Source organism: Ambystoma mexicanum, chromosome 3q (assembly GCF_040938575.1).
Source record: "Ambystoma mexicanum isolate Mex_15411 chromosome 3q, UKY_AmexF1_1, whole genome shotgun sequence".
NCBI classification, from domain to species: Eukaryota; Metazoa; Chordata; class Amphibia; order Caudata; family Ambystomatidae; genus Ambystoma; species Ambystoma mexicanum.
The window spans coordinates 85,505,079-85,529,316 of NC_090926.1; the positions used below are offsets into that span (position 1 = coordinate 85,505,079).

At 44.5% G+C, this 24,238-nt stretch overlaps 1 protein-coding gene across 1 annotated transcript in view; it reads left to right on the forward strand.

Moving 5' to 3' along the window:
* Positions 1-24,238, forward strand: part of RAPGEF3 (Rap guanine nucleotide exchange factor 3) — a 764,587-nt gene that overhangs the window by 298,506 nt on the left and 441,843 nt on the right. Inside the window, exons 3-4 of the mRNA XM_069653198.1 lie at positions 17,109-17,162; positions 24,074-24,180. Coding sequence (XP_069509299.1) covers positions 17,109-17,162; positions 24,074-24,180 — 161 coding nt within the window. The remainder of the gene's footprint in view (positions 1-17,108; positions 17,163-24,073; positions 24,181-24,238) is intronic.

Sequence of the window (24,238 nt, forward strand, 5' to 3'; positions counted from 1 at the left end):
CAAAGCTGAGCAGAGTGTTGCAGGCAGCTGCCTTGTCCTTGGTTTAGTTCACTCTCTGGCAGTTACCAGCGAGGAAGCTTGCTGCAGAGCCTAGCAGGGCATGCTGTGTACTGGCTGGGTACCGATACTGGAGCTGCTGTGTGCTCCTCTGGATCCGGTAGCTCCCTCTGTTTCCTGGGAGATGTTTAGTGGAGGGATCTGGCTTCCCTCTTGATTGTCCTGGCCTTCGTTCACTGGCGGAAGATGTAGGATAGAATGAACCTTCAGGCAGGATCCAATGATGAGTTCCTCTTGCCACTCCTTGCAAATTCTTCAGATGATCTGCCAAAAGAGGGACACAGCCCTCTTTTAAAGACAAATGGGCCACAGTGATTAGTGTAAGCGAAGCCTACATTAATGAACCAATCCTGAGTCCCCACCAAAAATCTCCTGTATGCGTTAGGTCACAACAAGAGTGCTTTGGAACAGAAAAGGTAAAGGGGTGAAAACATACAATACTAAGTCTCAGCCATCTTCCTGTCTGTTGTGGATCAAAGGGTCTCTCTGGTTAATGAAGCAATCTCTGGTTCCTAATTAAAGCGGCAGGTTTCCCTTGAAGCTGTGTTGAGACTAGACTTTCTGTCTGCGTCAAACCACATATTCCTAACCTCAGAATGGGGTCTCCCTGCGGTGATGTCTACTGTAAACATGCAGTCCCATACATGACATTTCGCTGTCATCCGCTACTGGAGGCGGAAGCTGGCATCAGGTTGACACAGTGCATATAAAAAGGTGTTGGGGGTTTCCTGTCTCCTTTGTTAGCCTCTGCAGCCAGGCCCCATGTGGGCCTTTTTTAAGGAAACTCTGATTAGTATGCAAATGCTGCCACAAGCTACAGGGCTCAACAAATACACAGTGGATGCATGGAGCCGGTGTTAGTTAATTAGGCAGGGCATGGCAGCGGGAAGGATTGGCCCTCCCCCTTCTGAGATAGCATGGTGTACTCCTGGCTGTCATATCCAAAGTAAATATGACCGGGGAACTGTGTCTGTAGGCTGTGTCCACCCAGGGTACACTAGTATATGTGTATGTCCTGCGGCAAGCATAGGAAAATGTGTGCGGATTAGCCCCACACATTTACCGGAGGTTGATCTACCATCATGCAATTTCATTTAAAAGTTCAAAAAAGCCCAGCAAGCGCACACCCACCGTGCAGATAGTCACATTTCTCACACATGGTCTGTGCAGACATCCATGTTTACTTTTGTTTTTAAGGATATTTTGCTATATGAGCACACATTTGGATGGTGGGGCGTGGGACACAAGATATAATTCACACTTCCCGTATGTGCTCAGAGACCTGGCACGCCCCATAGTGTTTTCTTCTACAGAAGGATGTGTGTACTTATGCCCATACTCTGCCATGGAAAGGTTTCATGATCCCATGGCTTGGGTAGGCTGAATCTAAAATGGTGCTCCTCACTCTCTGAGTTTATTTTAATATGGCAGAATTGCTTCTATGCACTTTTTAGTTGTCAGACCTTCAGTCCCACATAATGGGCTCATCTGAAAGAGCTCAGTGAATCCAATAGCCTTCCTCCTCTTAGTAAAACATTGGGCTTATGAGCTCATGTCTTTGGATATACAAAACCGTCTCTGAGCTTAGTTTAAATGTAATCTTTAAAACATGATTAAATACTTGAAGATTTTTAGTGTCAAAGTTGTTTTTAAAGTATGACTTTGAACGGTTCCTACAGAAATCGTGAGTTTTAATATTCAAGTGTCTTGAAATAATGTATATGCCCCTTGATATCTTTAACTCTCCTTAAAGATGCTGTAAATTAAATGCGAATAGTTTGGTTTTTTAAACTCAACTCATAGGATTTTGGTAACAGTGCACATTGCAAGTATCCGTTTGGATGCCAAAAAATAAGATAAAAGAGGCAGAATTGTGGTTTATATAGTCGATTGGTAGATATCCTGAATTTGCAAAGGTCACAAAATGGCTTCTTATTTTGAGTTCTGCTGCCACGTCGGACATTCAGGGCCCATTTCAGAAATCTGTTTAAGATTAGTAAAGTGATGTTCCATGGAAGGACACGTCTCCTAAAAGCACCATATTCTGTGAAAGAAAGAATGGGGCGTACTGACCTCAAAACATCCACTCGTGCATGTCCCTGATTTATGTCCTTTCAATGGCCTTAGTGAGTGACCATCAGTTATGTAGACCAGACACTTCCTTGCAGAGCCCTACTTTTGCACCTGTGAGGTGCTGTTAACATCAACTGCACACCTTTTTCCTGCATAAGCTAGGCATTTTACGGATAACTGCACCACTTTTCTGATTGAATGAAGGCTCAATAACACTTATTAGTAGTGCTCACAGTGACACTGGTGCACACACTGCCCCCCCCCACCAGATGAATAGATGGCATCTTCTTTCGCAGCTGAAAAGCACTACAGCCCGGATGCGACCCTTCCACCCAACTCAGTATAGTGGAGCTGAAACTGGAGGGTGGGGCCAGGGGGGAGATGCTGGCCTTCCACACTACTTTTTCCCAGAGGTCAGAATCGGGGCCTCATACGTGTCCTGCTTCTGATGTATATTGCAGGCTGTGATGTTGCACCTCTTTAGAGTTTGTGTGGCATAGTTTAGACGTTATATTTTCTTGAACACACACATGGTCTTTGCAGTCCAATAAGCCTATAAACACGCTGCTAATTATCCCTGTAAATTCCCACGCCACACAGCTGCTCAGGTGAACTTTAAGGAACGTTGCATTTCGGCATATATTCCCCAGTGCAAAGAGAATTGTCTGTGCATTTTCATCTGCACACCGCTACCTAATGCATTTTCAAATGCAGAGAGAGCCCCATGCATACTCCTGGGCCTTATACCTCATACCTTCCCATGAGCACGCAGTTGCCCTCATCCAGTGCTTTAAGTGGGGTAAGAAATCGAGGAGGGGGTACAGTGAGGAGGTGTGGCCTAAATTTTGGGCGTAGCCTGAGGTGCTCCCAGCGCACGACATTAAAGAAAACGTTGTTGATCTATTTTTTTTTTTATTGTCTTGCGCTGGAGATCCACCAGCGCCCTGTCGGTGAGAAGCCCAGTTTTGAATTGCACTGTGCTGTTTCGTTGGTGCGCAATTCATTTTGTTTCATTTATTAGACTCGAGCAGGTAACTGAATAAAACCAATGAAATCCAGCACATGCAAAGTAGCAAAGTTGATGTGACAATGGCTTGTCATCAGCAGGACTTGGTTTCGAATCCCCAGCACGGCAATACATTTTTTTTTTTATTTTTTATTTTTCATTGTTCCATGCTAGGGATTCCAATCCGAGCCCTGCCACTGACAAAGCATTGTTGCCACGCACTGTGCTATTTCATAGGTGTACAATTTCTTTTGTTTGATACAATGGACTGCTTGACACCTAAAGCCCGTTATGGGCTTTCGGTGTCAAGCAGTCTATTGTATAAAATAAACAAAATCCACACAGTGCAACGTGACACGGCAGTGCGCAGGCTCGAAACCCACGTGTGGAAAGTTTAAAAAAGCGGTTGTCGGAGCTGTCTGGGGAAATGTGAGCCCCGGCAGAGTCTTGGCTTGATCATGGTTTTGGGAGACTGCGGGGCGCAGCTTCAGCTAGCCCAAGCCCACTTAAAGCCCTGCCCGCATCTATATACATTGCCTACAGGTCACAGCTATCCATAAAATCACTGAGCAGAGTGTCCCCTAGTCATCTCCTGGTGCACACAGCTGCCTCATACATTCACATTATCGTACACATGCACTAGGGCCTAGGCTTTTGCATGAGCATACAGCTGCTCAGTGCATTCAAAATCGAAACACGACTCTTCCAAGCCTCCTATAATGTTCACAGCTGCCTGACGCTCTGGGCGAATGGCCTGCGACTGTATTTCCATGAGCAAACAGCCTCAGGCATTGCCACGAGGACACAGCTTTCACATGCTCACAGCTGTTCTGAGCATTCCTGTGTGTGCACAGCTGGCCCATTAATTCCCATGAAGCTGTGCTGTGCCAATCATTCCTACTGGTGCATGGTTCGGAGAAGTATTCCAGATGAGGGTGTGTACCCCATGCATTCATATGAGCATGCTGGTATTACAATAATTACCACTCGCACAGTGGCGAAATAAAAAATGTGTGGGCCCCCCTGTGAGCCATGCTCGGGGCACCCCAAACTCAGCAACAAATCACTGGTCACGCCACACTCTGGGCCAGCCTACATTACCACACTTGCACAAACATGCTGATGCAGTGGTACACCACACAGTGCATTAGGAGAATGATATAAACATGTGTTTTAATGCATTATATTGCACACTTTCTGAGAAAAATTGTCTAAAAGGCCAGAGCATTTGCAATGGTTTTGTAGGGTAATACCAATCCAAAATTCCATTACATTGAAGTCACCAACAGTGCACAGGAACATTAATGTTTTAATTAATATTGTGCTTTGCTATTAAAATTGCCATGCCACCGTGAAAACATGTCCAACTGGCTGCACAATGTAGACCAGTCTATACACGTAATAACATATTTCAGTAAAGCATGTCGGGACCCATTTAGACATATCTAGACTGTTTTCACCAAAATGCTAGTCGAAGCAATAACACTTATCATGGTTATTTTATCACAGATGTCCAGAAAAAACTACAATGCTGCAGTAAGAAATGGCTAGAATGGCAGCACCCAAATGCCAGTCTAGCAAGGTAATTTCACTTAGCAGGACTGCTTTATCAGAGATGCCCAGTTAAAAAAAAGTCAAGTCAAACTAAGAAATGGCTAGACTGGCTGCACCGAAATGCCTCTATAGCCACTAATACCACATATCATGCCTGCTTAGTCTGGACATGGATGACCATTAAGAAATATCGCACAATCCCTGTCCAACCCCACACCTTCATGCATCTGATCTCTCTCCCGCCCCCTCCCCCAAACTCCAAAATCAGCTTCTCGGCAATGCACTAAGAGCAGCCATGAACATTCCCAAACACAAGCACATCTCTGCTACCAGACGCGACTGGCACTGGCTCTCCATACCTCAGAGAATCGAATATAAAACACTCTCACTCACACACAAATGCTTATCCAACCAAGCTCCCAAATACCTCTCTGACAACCTCACGCTCCACACACTATCCCGCCTAACCAGATCAGCCCAAACTCACTGCCTAAATATCCCTAGATATAAGCTCCAAAAAGCAGGCGGCACAAGATTGCCAGTGCTTGCCGCAAAACTCTGAAACTCATTACCAACCGACATGAGAGTCGAACCGACCTTCCATCGCTTTAGACACAGCGCCAAAACCTGGCTCCTGGCCAAAGAAGTTTAAATCCTAGAGTTAAGACAACTCATTTGTATAGACCGTATATCCTGTTTATTTTCAAATGTGCACAAACATGTCACTAACTTGTGTACTGTTTAAATAACTGAACTACAATTCATACTTGAGTGACGATGTACATATTATCAGTAACTGTCTTTCTCATTTTATAATATGTATTCTATCAGCAACTTGATTTCACAATGACCGCAACGCATGTATTGTCTACTCACTCTTGTAATGCTTACCCACTCTTACCAAAACTGTAACTGTAACACTTGTAATCATATCCAAGCGCCTGGATGCACTAGGGTCTAACGGTGCGCTATATAAATAATAAACTAAACTAAGCTTATTCTCACAGCAGTCCATAAGTGGGAGCTTTCAGACTTAAAGGAGCGAGTTAACTGCTTGTAACATTGAATCTGCACTAGAATAGTCTTGTTAGAATGCATAAAGAAGTTAGAATGCATAAAGAAGTTAGATGCCCCACACAAATAAGTTTACCCCTACCCCACCGCCCGTGAAGTTAGCACCTCTCCCAACATTTGAAGGGTTGGCACCCCACCAACCTGAAATGTAGCTTTCATTGCACCCCTGAACACAAGAACACACACCATTCACCATAAACACACACAGAACCACCCAGCCACCCACACATTTCAGTGTGTAGCCTTTCACTAAACAGGCATACCCAGGCAGCCACCCATTCATTTAAGTGTGCACCTTTTCACCATACACTCGACACACACACCAGCAACCCATACATTTAAGTGTGCAGCCTTTGTCATGACCCATAGAACTTGCCCCTTCTGGACTTCCTGGTCCTTATCGCGACGGGGCTTGTATTCTTTGTTACTCCCAACATGGCCGTGTCAAGCGACTTGCCTCGCACCAGCCTTCATGTCGCACACGGCATGTTCTATAAATTGACCACGCCCCCGCAGCCCCGCGCGTCTCAACGCTACCATTAGGTAGTGACTTGACGTGTGTGTGCTGTTCGGCGAATCCACTATTCCTAGTTCCTGGTTTCTTCTTCCTTCCTTTCATCCCTTCCCTCTAATCTGCTCCCAGAATCCTCATCCCTAGCGACCGCTACATTTTTCCTGGACATCCTGGAACAGCGGCCTTCCCGGAAATCTGAACGCGCTCTGCATCCGGACGACACTCGAGCGAGCCTATACAAGACCTGATCCGTCCACAAGAGGAATCCTCCCACGGAACAGAGCAAGAAGCAATCTCAGGTTTTACGGGGGGGGAGATTTACGACAGTTTGAGACGCCAAACGACCGACACTGAAAGCAGTCCAGGACCTTATGCGTGGCATGCAAGAGCTCACAACTGAGTACAGAACTTAAAAAGCTGAGAATGCTGCGTTAAGGCAGCTTGTTTTGTCTCGCGACCCCGCTAACAAGGACAGTGTGTTACTGGATTGAGTGGTAGACAAATATGATGGCTCGGCAAAATCCTTACGTGGATTCCTGGATTCCTGCTTGGAGCATTTTACTTTTAAGCCCTATTATTTATCAACTTCTAGAACAAAGGTGGGCTTCATAATCTCGCACCTCACAGGGAACGCGTTGACCTAGGCCACTCCCTTAGTCAACTCAGGAGATGCCCTCCTGGATGATTATGATGGATTCATTCAGGCACTCAAGATTATGTTCGACCACCCAGAACAGGTTTTTAGTGCTCAGGAACGGTTATTTGATTTCCGACAGGCTATTCAGAATATGCCAACGTACGTTACTAGATTCAAACAACTCGCAAAGTAAGCGGATTGGTCCTCAGAAGCAAGTTTCACTCTATTTCGCAGGGGTCTAAAAGAGGACATTAAGGATGAATTAGCCAGGATGGCTCGTCCTAGTTCATTCCAGGCTCTTATGGATCTAGCCATGCAAATAGACTTCCAAATCCAGGAAAGAAAGGCTGGAAGAAGAAAGACCAAGATACCCTTTCAAAAGAATTCCCTTGAGACCTCTGTTAAAACCGATTCTGCCCCAACCCCTGACATAGATCCGGAACTCATGCAAATAGGAGCCTTCCGTGGGCCTATTTCCCCTCAAGAAAGGATGAGAAGGATCCACACAGGCCTGTGCATGTATTGTGCCTCGGATAAACACCTTGTTAGAGAATGCCCTCTAGCCCCTCCACGGCGTTCGGGAAATGCCAGCTCCCGATCCTAGATGGAGCGAGGTGTCGGGAGAGAGATGTTTGCTCCACATCAATTCCATCCTTGAACTCTCCTGGACAAAACAATTTGGTGATACTACAGGCCTTCCTGTCGCCCTCCAAAGACAAGACCTATCCCATTCTGGCCTTGGTGGACTGCGGAGCTATGGGAATTTTCATTGATCAAGACTGGGTTGTTAGTCATCATATTCCGTACGAGACACGAAAAACCATGCAGCCGGTGGAAGCAATTTTTGGAAGACCCCTCTCTTCAGGACCCATAAGCCTGCAGACTAAAGAGATCCAACTTTCCATAAACCATCATCAAGAGAAGATTACATTCGACATCATTAAGTCAGCCCATTACCCCATGGTTTTGGGTATGTCCTGGTTACAAAAGCACAATCCGTATATTAATTGGACAGCAGGATCATTATTCCTGGGCTCAGAGTTCTGTATGTCCCACTGTCTATCCCTGGATCCCTCCTCGATAACGCCTAAAGAACCACCAAGAGACCAAGAAACACCACTCATAGTTTCCAATATCATACAAGTTCCAGAGGCCTATCAGAGATATGCTGATGTATTTTCTACTGCCATAGTCCAAGCCTTACCCCCTCACAGGCCCGAAGACTGTGCCATAGATACAGATCCCTCAGCAGTAATTCCCTTTGGCAGAATGTTCATTCTTTCTGAATCTGAGAAAAAAGGCCCTTCGGGAATACCCAGACACCAATCTTGAAAACGGCACCATAAGACCCTCAATCTCCAGCGGGTGCTTCGTTGTTCTTAGTTCCCAAGAAGGATAAAAAGGAATTCAGACCTTGCCTCGACTATCGAGGCTTAAATCAATGCGCCCTCAAAGATCGGTACCCACTGCCCCTGATCTCGGATATCCTGGAAGCTGTGAGAGGCGCCGTAATATTCACGAAGTTGGATCTCCAGGGTGCTAACCACTGAATCCGTGTCTGGGAAGGAGACGAATGGAAAACAGCCTTTAGAACACCCTTTGGTCACTATGAATACCTAGTCATGCCCTATCCATAAAACGCAGTCTTTCTGCGTTTTATGGATAGGGAGTTCTCTGATATGTTGTTCCTCTTCGTCATTGTCTATCTGGATGACATAATGATTTTTTCCAAGGATCCTCTAAAACATGAAGAACATGTAAAGGCAGTACTACAACGACTTCGTGAACACAAAATGTTAGCCAAACCTGAAAAATGCTTGTTTCACGTTACTTCTGTTCACTACCTAGGATTCATTCTTAGCCCAGAAGGAATTGGTATGGACCCTTCAAAGGTAAAGGCCATACTGGCTTGGCCCGCTCCCACATCTGTGAAACAAGTTCAATCCTTCCTGGGGCTTGCCAACTTCTACCAGAAGTTTATTTCTACCTTTTCCGAGATCGTTCAGCCGATCATTGCTATATTGAAGAAAGACACCCCCTTTATATGGTCTACGCCGCAAGATAAAGCATTTCAACGATTGAAGACGGAGTTCACGCAAGCCCCCATCCTGACCCAGCCCGATAAATCGCCCATTCCTACTGGAAACGGATGCCTCTAACTACGCCATAGGAGCGGTCTTGAAACAGGAACTTGAGGATAAACTGGAACACCCCATTGCTTACCTTTCACGAACCCTGACTCCCAGCGAGACACACCATTCCATCCTAGAGAAGGAACTGTTGGCCATCCGCCAAGCCTTCACTGAATGGCGACACCTACTTCTGGGTGCTAGATATCCAGTTCAGGTCCGCACAGACCATCGGAATATCCAAATGTTACAGTCGTTGGAGTGCAGGAACAGTTGTCAGGCGCGTTGGGCCTACTACTTTGCCCAGTACCAATTCCAAATCACTCATGTTCCCGGATCACAAAACATGATTGCTGACGCCTTATCTCGACGTCCTGACTACGTAGCCACTGAGGACAAGGCCTATCCTAAGATGTTTCCCCACACTATCTTTTTAGCTCAAGCAATCTGACCTCTGGAAGGATATTTCAAGGAAGAATCCATGGAATCTAAGAGTTAAGGAAGGATATCTATTCAAGGACAATTCACTTGTCATTCCTACGCAGAAGTTACAACAAAGGATAATAAACCTCTGCCATGATACCCTTCACTCCGGTCATCGTGGTATAACTAACACCCTCCATTTTATACAAAGAAAGTTTTGGTTGCCTCGAATGAAGACTGACGTACAACACTACGTCAAAGCTTGTGCTATCTGCAGTCAAAAAAAACATAACAAGAGACCTGCGGTTCTTTTACTACAACCATCGCTGCCAACAAGACCATGGAAGTTTATTGCTACAGACTTCATTGTGGAATTACCACCTTCCCAAGGATACACGACCATCATGGTAACCATAGACTTGTTCACTAATATGGCTCAATTTACACCTTTGTATAAACTACCATCCTCCTCAGAACTTGCTGGAACCTTCCTGGAACATATTTTCCGTCTTCATGGACTTCCTTCCAAGATCATATCGGACCGAGGACCTCAATACGTCTCACAATTCTGGAAACATCTGTTGTATTCTAGGGATCCAACGCGCGCTCTCATCAGGTTATCACCCACAAACCAACGGAGCCAATGAACGTGTAAATCAAACTCTTGAGCAATATCTTTGTTGTTTTGCCACCAAGGATCAGGATGACTGGTCTCTCCTCATACCCCTGGCCGAGTTTGCCTACAACAATTCCGATCACTCAGCACTCAAGGTCAGCCCTTTCTATTGCAGTCAAGGTTTTCACCCGTCCGTTTTACCTTATGTTCTTCCACATCCCACTCCAGTACCTACTCTCGACTCATGGATTCAGACTCTCATCAACATACACAAGGAAGCCAAGGAACAATTGAAAGAGGCCCAAACACGCACTATGCTTTATGCGGACTCCAAAAGAAGACCAGCGCCTTCTTATTCTGTTGGTGATCAAGTCTGGTTGTCCTTGAAACTATTACCGTGACATCTACGGCCAAAAAAATTGGCCCCTCGGTACTATGAACCATTTTCCATAAAGAAAACAATCAATCCTGTCTCATTCCGACTCAAAGTACCTGATTCCTGGAAGAAAATACACCCTCTCTTTCACACTTCCCTATTGAAACCTTACATCCAATCCACCCGAAAATCCTGCAGACCCAGTCCTGTTGTTGTGGACGATCAGCTGGAATATGAAGTGTCCATAATATGCGATTCCAGGTATAAACGGGGTCGACTTCAATACCTGGTTGAATGGAAGGGATATCCTCCTAGCGAGAGAACCTGGGAACCAGTTTCTAACTTAAATACCCCTTGATTGCTTCGAAGATTCCATCTCATACACCCGGGCAAACCTGGTGGAACAGGTCTTCCGAGGAGGCATGCTGTCATGACCCATAGAACTTGCCCCTTCTGGACTTCCTGGTCCTTATCACGACGGGGCTTGTATTCTTTGTTACTCCCAACATGGCTGTGTCAAGCGACTTGCCTCACACCAGCCTTCACGTCGCACACGGCACGTTCTATAAATTGGCCACGCCCCCGCAGCGGGGGCCCGCGCGTCTCAACGCTATCATTAGGTAGTGACTTGACGTGTGTGTACTGTTCGGCGAATCCACTATTCCTAGTTCCTGGTTTCTTCTTCCTTCCTTTCACCCCTTCCCTCTAATCTGCTCCCAGAATCCTCATCCCTAGCGACTGCTACCTTTTTCCTGGACATCCTGGAACAACGGCCTTCCCGGAACTCTGAACGCGCTCTGCAGCCGGACGAGACTCGAGCGAGCCTATACAAGACCCGATCCGTCCACAAGAGGAATCCTCCCGCGGAACAGAGCAAGAAGCGATCTCAGGTGAGACGGGGGGAGATTTACAACACCCTTTCACCATACACACACACACACATGATGAGGTTAAGGGGAGCCCTATTAATTCAAAAAGAAATGGTTTCTTTTTGAAGTTACTCAGACTTCATAAAGAAATTATTTCCTTTAAGGACCGAACCATAGTGGAAATAATTTCTTTATGAAGACAGAGTGTCTTCAAAAATAAACTGTTTCTTTTTTAAGTCATAGAGCTCCCTCACCCCATGACATGGAATCCTCCAGCCGAGAGGGAGAAGCAGACTTCAGAACTTCAGAAATTTGTTTTTTTTGTAGTCACTCTGTCTTCATAAAGAAAATATTTCTGTTACACTGTGACGGAAATAATTTCTTTATGAAGGCAGAGTGACAAAAAAAGAACAAAAAAATATGTATTTTTGTTTTGTTTTGGTCCAGTGGGGGCCCCCCTCCCAGGACATGTGGTGGTGGGGGCCTCTGCACCATGGGGGGTGTGGGCGTCCCTGTTACGCCAGTGCACTCGCAGACAGCTGATCCATGCACTCGATGCCTCTTAGATTTTCATGAGCACAGCGACATGGCAGTTTATTTCTGTGAATGCACAGCTTCCCCATGAACCATGCAATACACATGAATTCCGATAAACACATTTCAATCTTTTGTTAGCTTGAGAATCCACCGGTGAACATTATGTAACATAAACACGCGCCTGTAACGCTTAGAGGCCATCACGCACCCAGCTGTTCCATGCATTCCCATGAGTACATTGGACCTATCGCTTCCCTTACAATAGTTTTAGACTTCGTGTGGGGGAGGGGCATTTGAATGGTGCGAAGCTGCAGTTGCACCCTCGGGGAATCATGTTTCCTGTCATTTGCCAAAAGCGGAAGAACGTTGTTAATTGTGTTTCGTTTTATTAAACGCAGCATGACAGATTTATGTTGTTTGGTTAATACTTGGAGAATCCTGGAAATCAATACCTGCTCTCAAATTCCTTGGAACATGAATGGCGGATTAAGTCCTTGGGCTTGTGGATACCAAGTACTTCTGAGAGTTTGTAAATTTAAAGGAACAGTTCTCATCAGTGGCCGCCTCAAGTAGGAATAGGCAACAACCTCAAGAGAAGGTGGTTAATCTTCTGCATTTTACAGTATCATTTCCATAAGAAAGTAAGTAGAAAGGCATAAGTTATACAATAGTTTTGGTAGGGTAACGTATGACACATTATGCTAATTCAGATGGCAAATTAGTTACAGTGCAAACATACATTTCAAAGTACATCATGAATCCCCAATCACAAATTTTGCACCTTAAGGATACACTGCATGCACAGCAGATCTATGTGTGTGTCACAACATTGAAGCAGTGCCTTCTACAGTGTCTCTCTACCAAACATGCATTGGCAATGCCAACTTGTTTGTAGGCATGGGGGAAAAAAGCACTTGCCAGGCACAGCCGAGTGGTATTAACTGCTCATTGATGGAATAGGTGCACAATGGTCTGTGTACCTAGGCATTTAATAGCAGTGCTTGGCAAATGCCTAATACTCACTAAGCTGGCATTTTTTTTTTTTTTTTTAAACAGGAGTTCAGTGAATGAAAAGCATAATGCTTTTAAATCGAGTGTCTTAAGGCAGACCCGGTTAAGACAATTGTATTACCCCTGTGATTGTTAAGCACTCTGCTGCTTCCCGAAGCTAGGTCCATGCTCATTGAATACCCTAATAATAATATTTTTATTTTTATTTATTTTTATTTGTAAAGCGCACAAATAGCCCAGGAGCATTGAGGCACTGTTGCAAGAAAGTGTCTTAGTTACACGGACGAAAGGCTTTACTCATGGTTACAGAAAGCGTAAAGCCTAACAGGGTGAGGTGAAACTCGTACATACTATGTTAGGTCATGCATTATTAGTGCAGGTTTACAAAGCACAGTGTCACGTATGTCATACATTAGCAGTCTAGGTTACAAGGCATGGAGATAAGTAGCATACGGTACTGGGAAGCTACAAGGCCAGTCGGGGCCCGTTTATACAAACAGTGGTTTTATAGCTTTCCGGAAGGCTATGTGTGAGTCAATGCATCTAGGGTGCAGTGGTAGGCAATTCCAGTGGGTGGTGGCTATGACAGGGAAGCTAGAGCCTCCCGCGCGAGTCCTCAAGGTCTTGGGAATGATGATTCTGTTGGTCTAGGTGGTTCTGTTGGGTCTGTCTGTGGTAGGTTTAGCAATCCGCTGTGATAGGCACAGTGTTGTGGTTACTTTTATGCGTGAGGGCGAGAGTTTTGAAAATGATGTGTTTGTTAGCCAGTGGACTAGTTTCCTGGTTGCTGAGATGTGATCCCCTTTGGATATGCTGGTGGCGGCCCTGAGGGCATTTTTTGGGATAGTCTGGAGTTTTCTGATGTTTTTATCTGGGTGCCTGCTAGGAGGGTGTTGCAATAATCAAGCTTAGACCCGATTATTGGTCTTGCTATGGTGAGGTAGTTCTGTTCTGACAGAAAAGGTCAAGCTGCATTGAGCAATATGGAATGGTAGGCCGCAGCAGACGCTATGTCGTTAACCTTTCTGATCATGGAGAGGTTGGAGTCTAGGTAAACCCCATATTTACACCAGTAGCGTGTTTACAATGCCAGTTCAGTCATTAACTCTCAGAAGACTTGTTTGATAAAATGCACTAAAAGGTCTGGGAGAGTTACAACCTGAAATGTGATTATGACTTCCCGGTAATGTTACAAAGTTGAAATTGTGGGAAATAGTAGCTTAGTGAATTATTTTACTGTATGTAAAATCTTGTGACACTGACTTATATCGTTTTTGAATAAATCACATTGTGCCGAAATGAGACTAACTTCATTAAATCTGACATAAGACTGATCCAAATACATATATGTTGTTAGGTTTATTTTATTTAGAAATTAAAGTTTTTTGCCATGTTGTAGTTTGTAGGTGCAAAACTGACGTGTGATCACAGATGGGTAGAGTTATAAATTCACATGAATGATGCCTTGTAACTTCATAAACCAATCATTGCAATGGGAGTCACAATAGAATTCCAATCCATATCGAGAGCCTATAAACTGACACATCCTAATTTTAATTTTTTGGACTATGAGTATCACTTCATAAGGTGACACACAGTGATAATTGGGAGAGAGCTGTCTGATATCATCTGAGTTAGAACTGCTGACCAATTTGCTGGAGGATACCAGGTAAAAACTAAAAGCTGGTTGGACCCAAACCAGGAGAGGCAAATCAAAGGGGTAATGAGGCTAGAGGTATCCATGATTCAACCTGGAAGGCCATCTGACCAGATACCTGTCATTTTCCTGAGAAACCCAGAGAGATTATATGCAAGTAACCTCTCCAACCAAACCGAGTCTTGTGGGGTTCTCTTTGATTTATATCTTCTCTTATTGATTGGGTGGGTAAAATAAGTAGATCCTTGGTATTTTTACAAAATAATAATGATTTAACTCGCCTATAACCAACTAAGGCAGGTTTTTTTTTTAAAGAAATTATTCCAAATCAACAATATCACGTCCAGTGTGAATAAAAATGTAGTCTATTAAAAGTAATTGGTACTCCTATTTCTCCTTGCCAACCCCACATTGCCTAAAGGGAAGGGATGTACTTGTCAAAACGAAATTCCTAACTGTTCCCCATTCCTCCGACACTGCTTGAATGCAGAGGGGGGCTCAATGTAAACTGAATATCTGGTTTTCTGTGCTGCTACAGAAAAGTGTCTTGCCAAAATTAAGTAAAGTGTATTCCCTGATTTGAAAAGCACACCCTCGACAGAGCACTGCGTGTGTGAAATATGTTTGCAAAATCGAAAAGTGTTGCATGTCATTTAGACTTCATGTAAAGTAGGGTCAAGCTTATGATCCTGTCATGTTCTAAGGGCTGCATCATTGTTGGCAATAAGGGATTTGTGGGTGTGATAGAAGGTTTGGACTGTTAATTTGACCTGTGTTTTATTTACATGAGACCCCAAAAGTGAAAATGCACATGTGATGTCATTTCAGATATTTTCTTAATGTCTGTTCCCAAAAAGTGATTGAAGATGTGTATTGTGCCACAGAGAAAGCAGTGCATCTTGTGATTTGTACAAATATGAATGTTCTTATTCATTGATACATATATATTCTTTCTACACACTGGCCTGATTCTTGACTTATCCATGGCACAGGAGTGACGATCTACAAGGTTCTATGTGGGTCACAGACAGGGCTAGATGGAACATAAAGGGAATATTGGTCTGCTGCTTTTGATTGGTGAGGGGAAGTATTTCCTGTATCGATTGTTGCTGCATAAATATCGTCAACGGGTCTGTGAGGCGGCTGAGCTTTCCTCCTACTTAATGTGCTGAAGCTGGTCAGATCTTGGGCTCTTGCCTAAGGATTTAATACTCTCAGGTTTCTCCGCCAAACCCAGAAAAAGCAGATTAGCACTCTGGAACTGGGTACTTCTGACCTGCACTCATCAACACCACAGGTTTCTCATCTGCCTTTTCCACTGTTTCACAAAAGACTCCCTCCACTCCCCTCTTTTTCTTACAGAGCCACATGCAGGGAGTCTACCAAGAGTGGCAGAAAGGTGCTAAACCAGAGCACTTATATTACATGATTTATCCTAATCTGCTTTTGGGTTGTAAACTCTACAGTATGTAAATTTGCAAGATGACAATTGCCTGTTAAACCTTTGATTTTCTAAATTTGGAGTTGACAAGTGATGTAAATTCAATAGGAACTTGCACACTAAGTACTAGCTTTGTACCCGACAACACTTTGCATGCTGGGTGTTGCAGACCTACTTGTTTTTCTTCTCCTTTTTCAAGTATAGGCCTACAAGTTCTAGCATGCAAAGTGACATTGACTAAACATCTAGGGCTGGATTGGTGCTCCTGGTGATCTGATCTAGCGCATATTGGCAACCTGGTATAATGTGATGTGGACTAACAGCATTTTAACAGTAGAACAGATCAAAACAACATATTCTCCTTTCAGTCTTGTATTATCAACCAGTGAATTATGTGAGTTCTGCAGGGCTGTTCAGTGCTCACGAAATGCTCCGATTTATGCTCTGCGAGAGCAGATACAAATGAAAGACATTTCCAAAAGTCATCCTTGTTTCTGACTGGGGGGGGGAATACACTTTTAAACAAATGTGCAAGGTTGTTTGAGAGATTTTAAAGTAACCCTATATATACAGCTATTCCAGAAAACAGAGGAGACTTTTTACCACAGTGATATTGCGCCCCTAGGCAGCCACCTAGTCGGAACAGGGGGTAATCTGGCCATGTGCAACTGTGTGGCAGGAAACCAGAGTATAAAGCTTCCTGGCGATCTGGTTGATACTGGAGGCCATCGAGCAATGAAGGGCTGGTCTTCCAGTGGCTTCAGTGGGATTCCCAGGAATCCAGGACTTTCCTTGGATGTGGGAAGCATGCCAGCAATCTGGCAATCCCTTGCATGGATACAGAGCTTATGTGTCTATGGAAGGAGGTCTAGATTTGGCATTTCTCTTCCATTGTCCATACTGTATGGGCCATCAGGTCTGTTTGGGATTCGGTGGTTGATCGTCAGGTGGCATATAACCAAAACTTACCATGTATGTGTTGCTTTACCAAAAGTTCCTTTGAAATTGTATTATTTGCCATTTTTGTTGATGTCTTACGTTTGGTAGTGGAGTTTCACACTGGACTTGTCATGCTTTTTAAGGGAAACAAACCACAAATGACAAAAACGGCTTTGTTTTGTGTCTTTCTTTCAGACTCCTCTACCAGATGGCGCTACCCAGTTGGACTATGCTCAAACCATGAAACAGGTAAATGCACCTACTATTAATAGTAATAATACATATAATAACTGCAATCATAGAAATTGTAATACATACATGAATGCCGATAAAGTTAACGTTGTTGATCTGGTGTCATGAACATAGGAATTTTCCAGAGGAGACGCCGTGTTAGAAATAAAACATGAATAAAGGTTTGAAGTGCTTCTTTAATCGGATAAGGATTTTAGGATATGTTGTATGTTTTTCCTTGTCTTTTTTCATTTTTAATCAGGAAGTGTTTTTATTAGAATTGTTGGTGTAATTGTGTCTTCTACATAGAGTAGCGGTTCATGTTCTCTTACACCATTAGTGAGGGCCAGAGTCATGATTCTCCAGTGAAGTAAGAGTAATTCAAAGTGGGAGGTTGAAAGTTCTCATCCTTCAGGGCCTGGTCTACTCTCATGTCTCCTCCACTTCACTCTTAAGGTTTACCAGCCTTGACTATCCCTATCGGGCAATGTTGACCTGCTCTCACGGGTTGAGCTTTCCCAGTAGTGTGGTATCCTCTTGTTTATTGCATCTACTTTCTTGTGCATTCCTTCTTTACATCTGGTTTCTTGTTTTTTCTGTGAAGGAAAACGCCCGCCTAAGTTTCTTTGTGTATACCTGCTTTGCTGTGCGTCGTCCTTTTAAACTGTGACATCAGCTGCCGATATCTTTTGCGGCAGAGTGGAACTAGTCCCCCATTGGATCCTGAAGATTTCTAGAAGGGGCTCCAGTCTATAGAATTGCCAACTCTGCCCAAGCTTTATCAGGGTGTAAAAGAAACGTCTATGGTACATTTCCTTCATGCACACAAAAGTGATTCATATCTGTAAAAGAGTTCTATGTCATATACACAATTCCTGTCAACATTAAGGCATAGTACTTAAGCAAGCCTCTATCACACACTTACGTAACAATCACTTCCGTTTCCCATGTTACATTCATGCGTAGAAACTTCTGGCTATATGAGTCACACTTTAGTGCATAAATGACTCCTCAGAGGTCTCTCCCCTTACCTTTCTGGCAAATAGTGCCTGTTAAAGGTAGAGGATGCAAATGTGCTTTTAGTAATGCACTGCAATTGGTTCTGTTAGACCAACCTCAATATACCCTTTACATAGCATTGGTAATCATGTTAACCCATTATTGATCTAGAGTCTGCAACATGTGACTCTCCTAATGTTATGGACAACTCCCATCAGCACTCACAATCATGTTGGTACTTGCTTATGGGAGCTGTAGTTAGTCCAAAACATCTGGAAAGTCAAAGGTTGCAGATCCTGACATAGATCATGGGCGTTAAGAGGCCATTTGCTCTGGGGATACGTGGGGCTTCCCTATCATTGTTTTCCTATGAACATTCCAGTAGGAGATGTCCTTACAACAGGAACAACATCTACATTACCCATGATGCACCGTGAGGAAGGTCGGGAAGCAAAATCAATCTAGGAAATAAACATGTCCAACAAGAAACATCACATCAACACCGAATGGACAGAAAAAGTAACATGCAATGAAAAGGAAAATCAGAACAACATTAATACCGAGTCACAGAGCTGTCAAATTAACTATAAAGGCAGTGAGAGCATTGTCAGAGCACTGGGTACGCAGGATTTTCATTAACCCTATACTGGAGGTAGATCAATGCTCCAGGCCAATCACTAGCAAATGTAACTCACTCCAGGTAATTACAGACATATAGTATTCATTATTTGAAGGACCAACCATTTAAACGTCTGTAAACAACAAAGTAAATACATATCACTGTATGTGTAACTAACAGGTAAAGGGTCACAGGAAGTACCTCTCATTTCTGAATGCAATTAACTAAGGCACAGAGGATGTTATTTCTCTGCAGCTGCCATTGTGGTACACTGCAGGGCTCATTCTGTTGCATTCTGATGCCCATGTTAAAAATTGGCAATGGCAACAGTTTGGCCTTTTGGTTAGGCAGGAGAAAGGCACTTGCCAGGCACTGCTTATAAATCCATTGGCCAAAGCCAGACCTTGTTAAGACATTTTATTACACCAGTAGTGCATTTACAACTTCAACCAAGCCATGAACTCTCAGAAGACTGCAATACCAAAACAAATACCGCCCCTTTCAAAAACACACATATCAGATGTTTGAAGAGTTTGTAAAATATATCCCAGCCCCAAAATCCCAAAACATGGAATCCCTGATTTAGACACATCTCGGAGCTGCCAATGCTCCATGGGAAACGTTTTCTGAAGAACTATGATGAAAGCTCTGCTAAGGCTTTTCGCAAGCCTGCCATGCCCTGCCTTAGGTGAGGAACGCCATACCAATGCTACACATTATTTCAAGTTTAACATCTGTTCTAAGATTATCTTCACCAGGTTGGCGAGGATCATTCCAAATCTGACTACACCAGAGTTTCTAAACGAGTGACTTTCTTCAGATAAAACTAGGGTTTGTGCAACACACTTCAAGCTGTAGGCAATGTCCACCTTCCCTCACCAGCTATTTTATTTATTTATTGTTTACTTGTTAGGCGCTTATCCAGGAAATACATTCTGTTTCAAAGCGCCGACAGGGCACAGCAGGGAGGTAACATTGGATAGCAGTACAATTAAATACTAAAATACACAGGGTGAAGGGCGAGCCAAACCTACTATGCCTTGTGAGTATTCAGAACGTGCAAGTGCAGGAAGGAAGAGGGCAGTGGGGTAGGTGCTGTGGTGCCCGTGCACGATGGTGAGCCACAGGTGAAGTGCAAAGTATGTCGTGAAAAATCTTTTGATCAAGGTGAGTGAAATTATTAGTTGTGGGTTTTGAACAAGTATGTATTTGGCCACAACATCATCTCCATAATATTGCTATTATGCCAGCTGTAACAACAGTATTGCGCAATGCAAGTTTTGCATGTAAAAAGTGAATGTCCAATACACAATACCAGGAAGGTAAAGGCATCGGAGCAAGAGCGCTAAGTGGTTGGGGCATGCAGAGCGGTGGTTGGGGAGGGGCGAGTGGCAGGGTTTCCAGACCTGTCTCCCAGAGAAGGTCAGCATGGATGCTGTGGGACAGTGTTGTGGGGCGTCAGATAAAGGGTGGTATTTCTGGTGGTGTCCCCTTTAGAATCAGGTTTGGAGGTGGATGAAGGAACAGAGAGCGGAAAGGAGATCTTCACAACTTCTTTTATATGAAAGCACAGTGGGAGGTGTGAAAAGGATTTTTCCAAAAGCATCACATGCATCCCTTGTGAACATGCCCTAGATCTGGCGTGTCTGTTATTATGTTCGCAGTTTCAATGCGAAGCATCCCTGCACTGCCCTTCACTGCCGCGGCGTGTAATGTGTCTGGTGGGAGTGTGTTAACCGAGGCTTGGAAGACCTAGGCTATGCTGTTGAAGTAGGAACGCTGAACTAGGAGGATTAAAAAAGCTTATTTTGAGGAAGTGTTGGATCTCTACTTTGATGGCCAAAGAACAATACACATTTTAAAGTGTATTGCTTGGAACTCAAAAAAACATTTATTTTACGTTTCTACTTTTAGTAATCAAATTGGATTTGCAAAATTGACAACCAAACAAATAATTGATGCCTCATATAATTAGCTTGGTACACACATACTCTGTGGTTTCTTTGTTTATTTTCTTGAGAGTATTGTCAAGTTTGACATGCTTCTCAAAGTTGCTTCACCCACTCGGATTGCTGAACATCACTGATTGACAGTGAAAAAGCCCCTCTGTTACAAGGGTTGTACACATTGCCTTCCATCTTTATTTACATTTTAGTTTATTGAGCATTTTTTTAGGTGCCTATACAACAGAATTGTGTTTTATAGTGCCACAAGGCTAAATGGGAAGGGAACAGAGGATAGAATAACAATGGCAAAAACAGTAAATATACCGTCATGTTCCTACTAGGCCTTGTGGCATTCGGACATGTAACTGCATTGAGGAGAAGTAGAGGAGATAGGGATGGAGGGAGGTGGAGCAGAGGAGTGGACAAGTGTTGGTGGAGGGCCCAGGAGGGAAGTGCTAAGGGGAGCCAGGAGGAGAAGCTCAGGCTAAGTGCCAGTGCAGGCGACTCCCAGGGTGGGATGCAGAGCCCCCACACAGGGAGCAAGGGAAGTGCAGTGGGAGAGAGGTGCTGGTATTGACTGGGAAGAAGGGCCTAGAATCCTGTGAGATTCATGAGGATCACGCCAACGGTCACAGTGGCAGTGGGGTGATTGACAGAGAAGGGAGAGAGGGAAAGAGGTAGAGAAAAGCAAAGTTTTTAGCAGTTTCCGGAACTTAAGGAGGTCTGCATCAAGTCTGAGAGGGGCAGGGAGGCTGTTCCAAAGGGAGGAACGAGCCGAGGAGAGAGGCCTTCCCCTACTTTCTGCTTGGAGAAGCGTTTGACAGTCAAAGAGTTGTAGTTAGAGGAGTGTAGGGCTCTAGCAGGGGAGTATTTAGGGTGCGAAAGCTGGAGATAGTGTGGTCCCAGGCCCCAGAAGGCCTTGCAGATGATGCAGAGGGTCTTGAATTTGATTCTTGCAGCCACCAGGAGCAAGTGGAGATATTTTAGTGCTGGAGATATATGGTGCCTGGGCTTGAGGGCCAAAGATAATTCTTGGGGCCCTATTCTGGATTAGCTGGAGGGTCGTAGGGAGGGAAGAGGGAGATTAAGTCCAGCCTAGTGAGGGTCAGAGCTCTGGAGACATTGAGATTCTAGGGTAAGGTGAGGAAAGGGAGAATGCCTCTGTGGAGGTGGATCTGGAAAGAACATCTTGGCGAGGTCCATAATGTGAGCGGTGAAGGAGAGAGTGTTGAATTGAAGATGACCCTGAGGTTTTTGGCCTCACATGATTGTGGGAGTTGAGGTCCCAAAGTGCGTGGCCAGATGGTAGGAGGAAAAGAGGGTGCAGGTGTCCCAATGAGAAGGAACTCTGTCTTATTGGCATTAAGACATAGATTGTTAACTGCATAGCATGCCTGAATGGTGGACAGTCGGGGATGAGAGAGGAGAAAGAGGAGGTGGTATAGGGAAGTGTGAAGGAAAGATGTGTGTCATCAGCATAACACTGGAAATGAAAAGAGAAGTAGGATATCAGGTGAGAAAGAGTGGCGCGATAGATATTGAAGAACCATGGCAATAGGATAGAGCCCTGAAGTATGCCACAGTTAGAGAGTGTGGTGGTGGAAGAGAAAGGGCTCAGTTGCAGCTGGGAAGGGTGGTTTGTTTGGAAAGAGGTCAGCCAACCCAGTGCCCAGTCAGTGATGCTGAGGGTGTCAGAGTCGTTTTATGAGGATAGAGTGGTTGACCATGTCAAAGGCAGAGGAGAGATCAATGATAATGCGAAAAGCAGGAGAGTTGGAGCCGAGATTTGCAAGCATGGTTTCACAGGAGTTCAGGAGAGCAGTTCCATGCCTCTGGATGTCCGGAATCCAGATTGATGGTCATGAAGGCAACAAACAAGATCAGTGTGGAGGGTCATTTGGGGGAAGGCCAGCTTCTCCGAGAGTTTACCCAGGAAGGGGCTAGTGGAGATAGGGCAATAGTTAGCTAGGAAGGAGGGGTCAGCAGATGGCTTTTGTAGGAGAATGCCTACAAGGGAGTGCTTGAGGGAAAGAGCCAGTGGTGAATGAGTAGTTACAGAAGTCTGCAAGAGCTGGGGCGAGAGAGGAGATATTGTCCTTGATTTTTCTGCAATAGCAGGGGAGCACCTGTTTGGAGGAGACCTTCATAGAACGGACTGCTTTAGAGACATCATCTGGTGCTATGGACAAGAGGGAGGAGAGTGAGCATTGCGGAAGTGGGGGGGGGCAACATAGGCAAGGGAGCAGATGCATGAGTGCAGATGGGGGGGTGGAGGAGAGTAAGGACAAGATATCCTGAGTTATTGATGAAAAATGGCAGGAGACTGCAGCTGGATTGACGAGTTCCTTGCAGATTTTGAAGGTTCTCCATGTGGGGGCACTTAAGCACTCTTTGCCTCTGGGGATCCACATGCTGGCATCAGAACTGCACTTGGTAGTTCAGAGTTTGAAGCCAGTGAAAGGGCCCCGTTCAGTGAAGGGTGGTGGAGTCAAGGTATAGCTGTTTAACAGGCAGAGGAGTTTGTGAACAATGTCACAAGTTCTAAAGTCTTTCAAGTTCTGATGTCAGGGTTAAGTTCAGTGTATTCCATAATGTGGTCACCATCACTTTCAGTGATCTTGATGTATGCTTCCTCCTTTCAGACTCAAGAGGGAAGGGTTGGCTAGAGTATGAGTGGGGAGTAGTGTGTTGTCGGTTTAGGTTGATTTTGGTCGAATCTGTTTGGTCGTTGGAGAAATTGTCGAATTTACTAGCATATATATGCAGGTGGGACCACCCACAGCCCCCCTTAACCTCTACATATTAATGACATCCCTAAACTCATCCCCAGATATATATGCAGAGAAATGTGTTAGAAAATGTGTCACCAATTCTCCTGCAACCAAATCTCCAGCGCAGTAATCTGCCAATCCCTTGTTGCCAATGTTAACCGTAGTCTTAGTGGCTGGGTGCAGTATGCATAGAACTTAATATGTATGCTAAATTGCACTGGCAACCAGTGGAGCGCTCTCAAGTTTGAGTAGCGTGGCTCTTCTCTTTAGGTATACCCTGGCTGTTTTATGTTGGAGTATTTTTAGTATTATTTGTAGTTTTGGGAGGCTTTAGTAACTTTGCTCAGAATTTACCACGGATGGGACAATCATGGCTGCTGGTAACATCTTTTCTGGGTAACATGACACAGCAAACAGGACAGTGAATCAAGAAGGTATTCAAATGCAAGCGCGCCCCGTGAAATTGCAATCCGTTATGCCCGGTAGGTACATCTGCTAGCCTTGGTAGATCGTCTATTTGTCTGTTGCTTATGTGATTGGCCTCCTGGGTCATTCATTGTGCCTCCTTTGTAAATGCAACAATGTCATCTTCAGGTGTCTTCCAAGAAGATATGGCGGGCAGCACGACTCTTATGCACTCACCTGCTCGGCCTTTCTCCTGCCCTCATACGGGATCGGAAGTATCACCTGAGAAACTACAGGTATGTGGCAGTCGTCATTGTTGTAGAGTTTGGAGAACTGTGCTTGTGATCATTTATT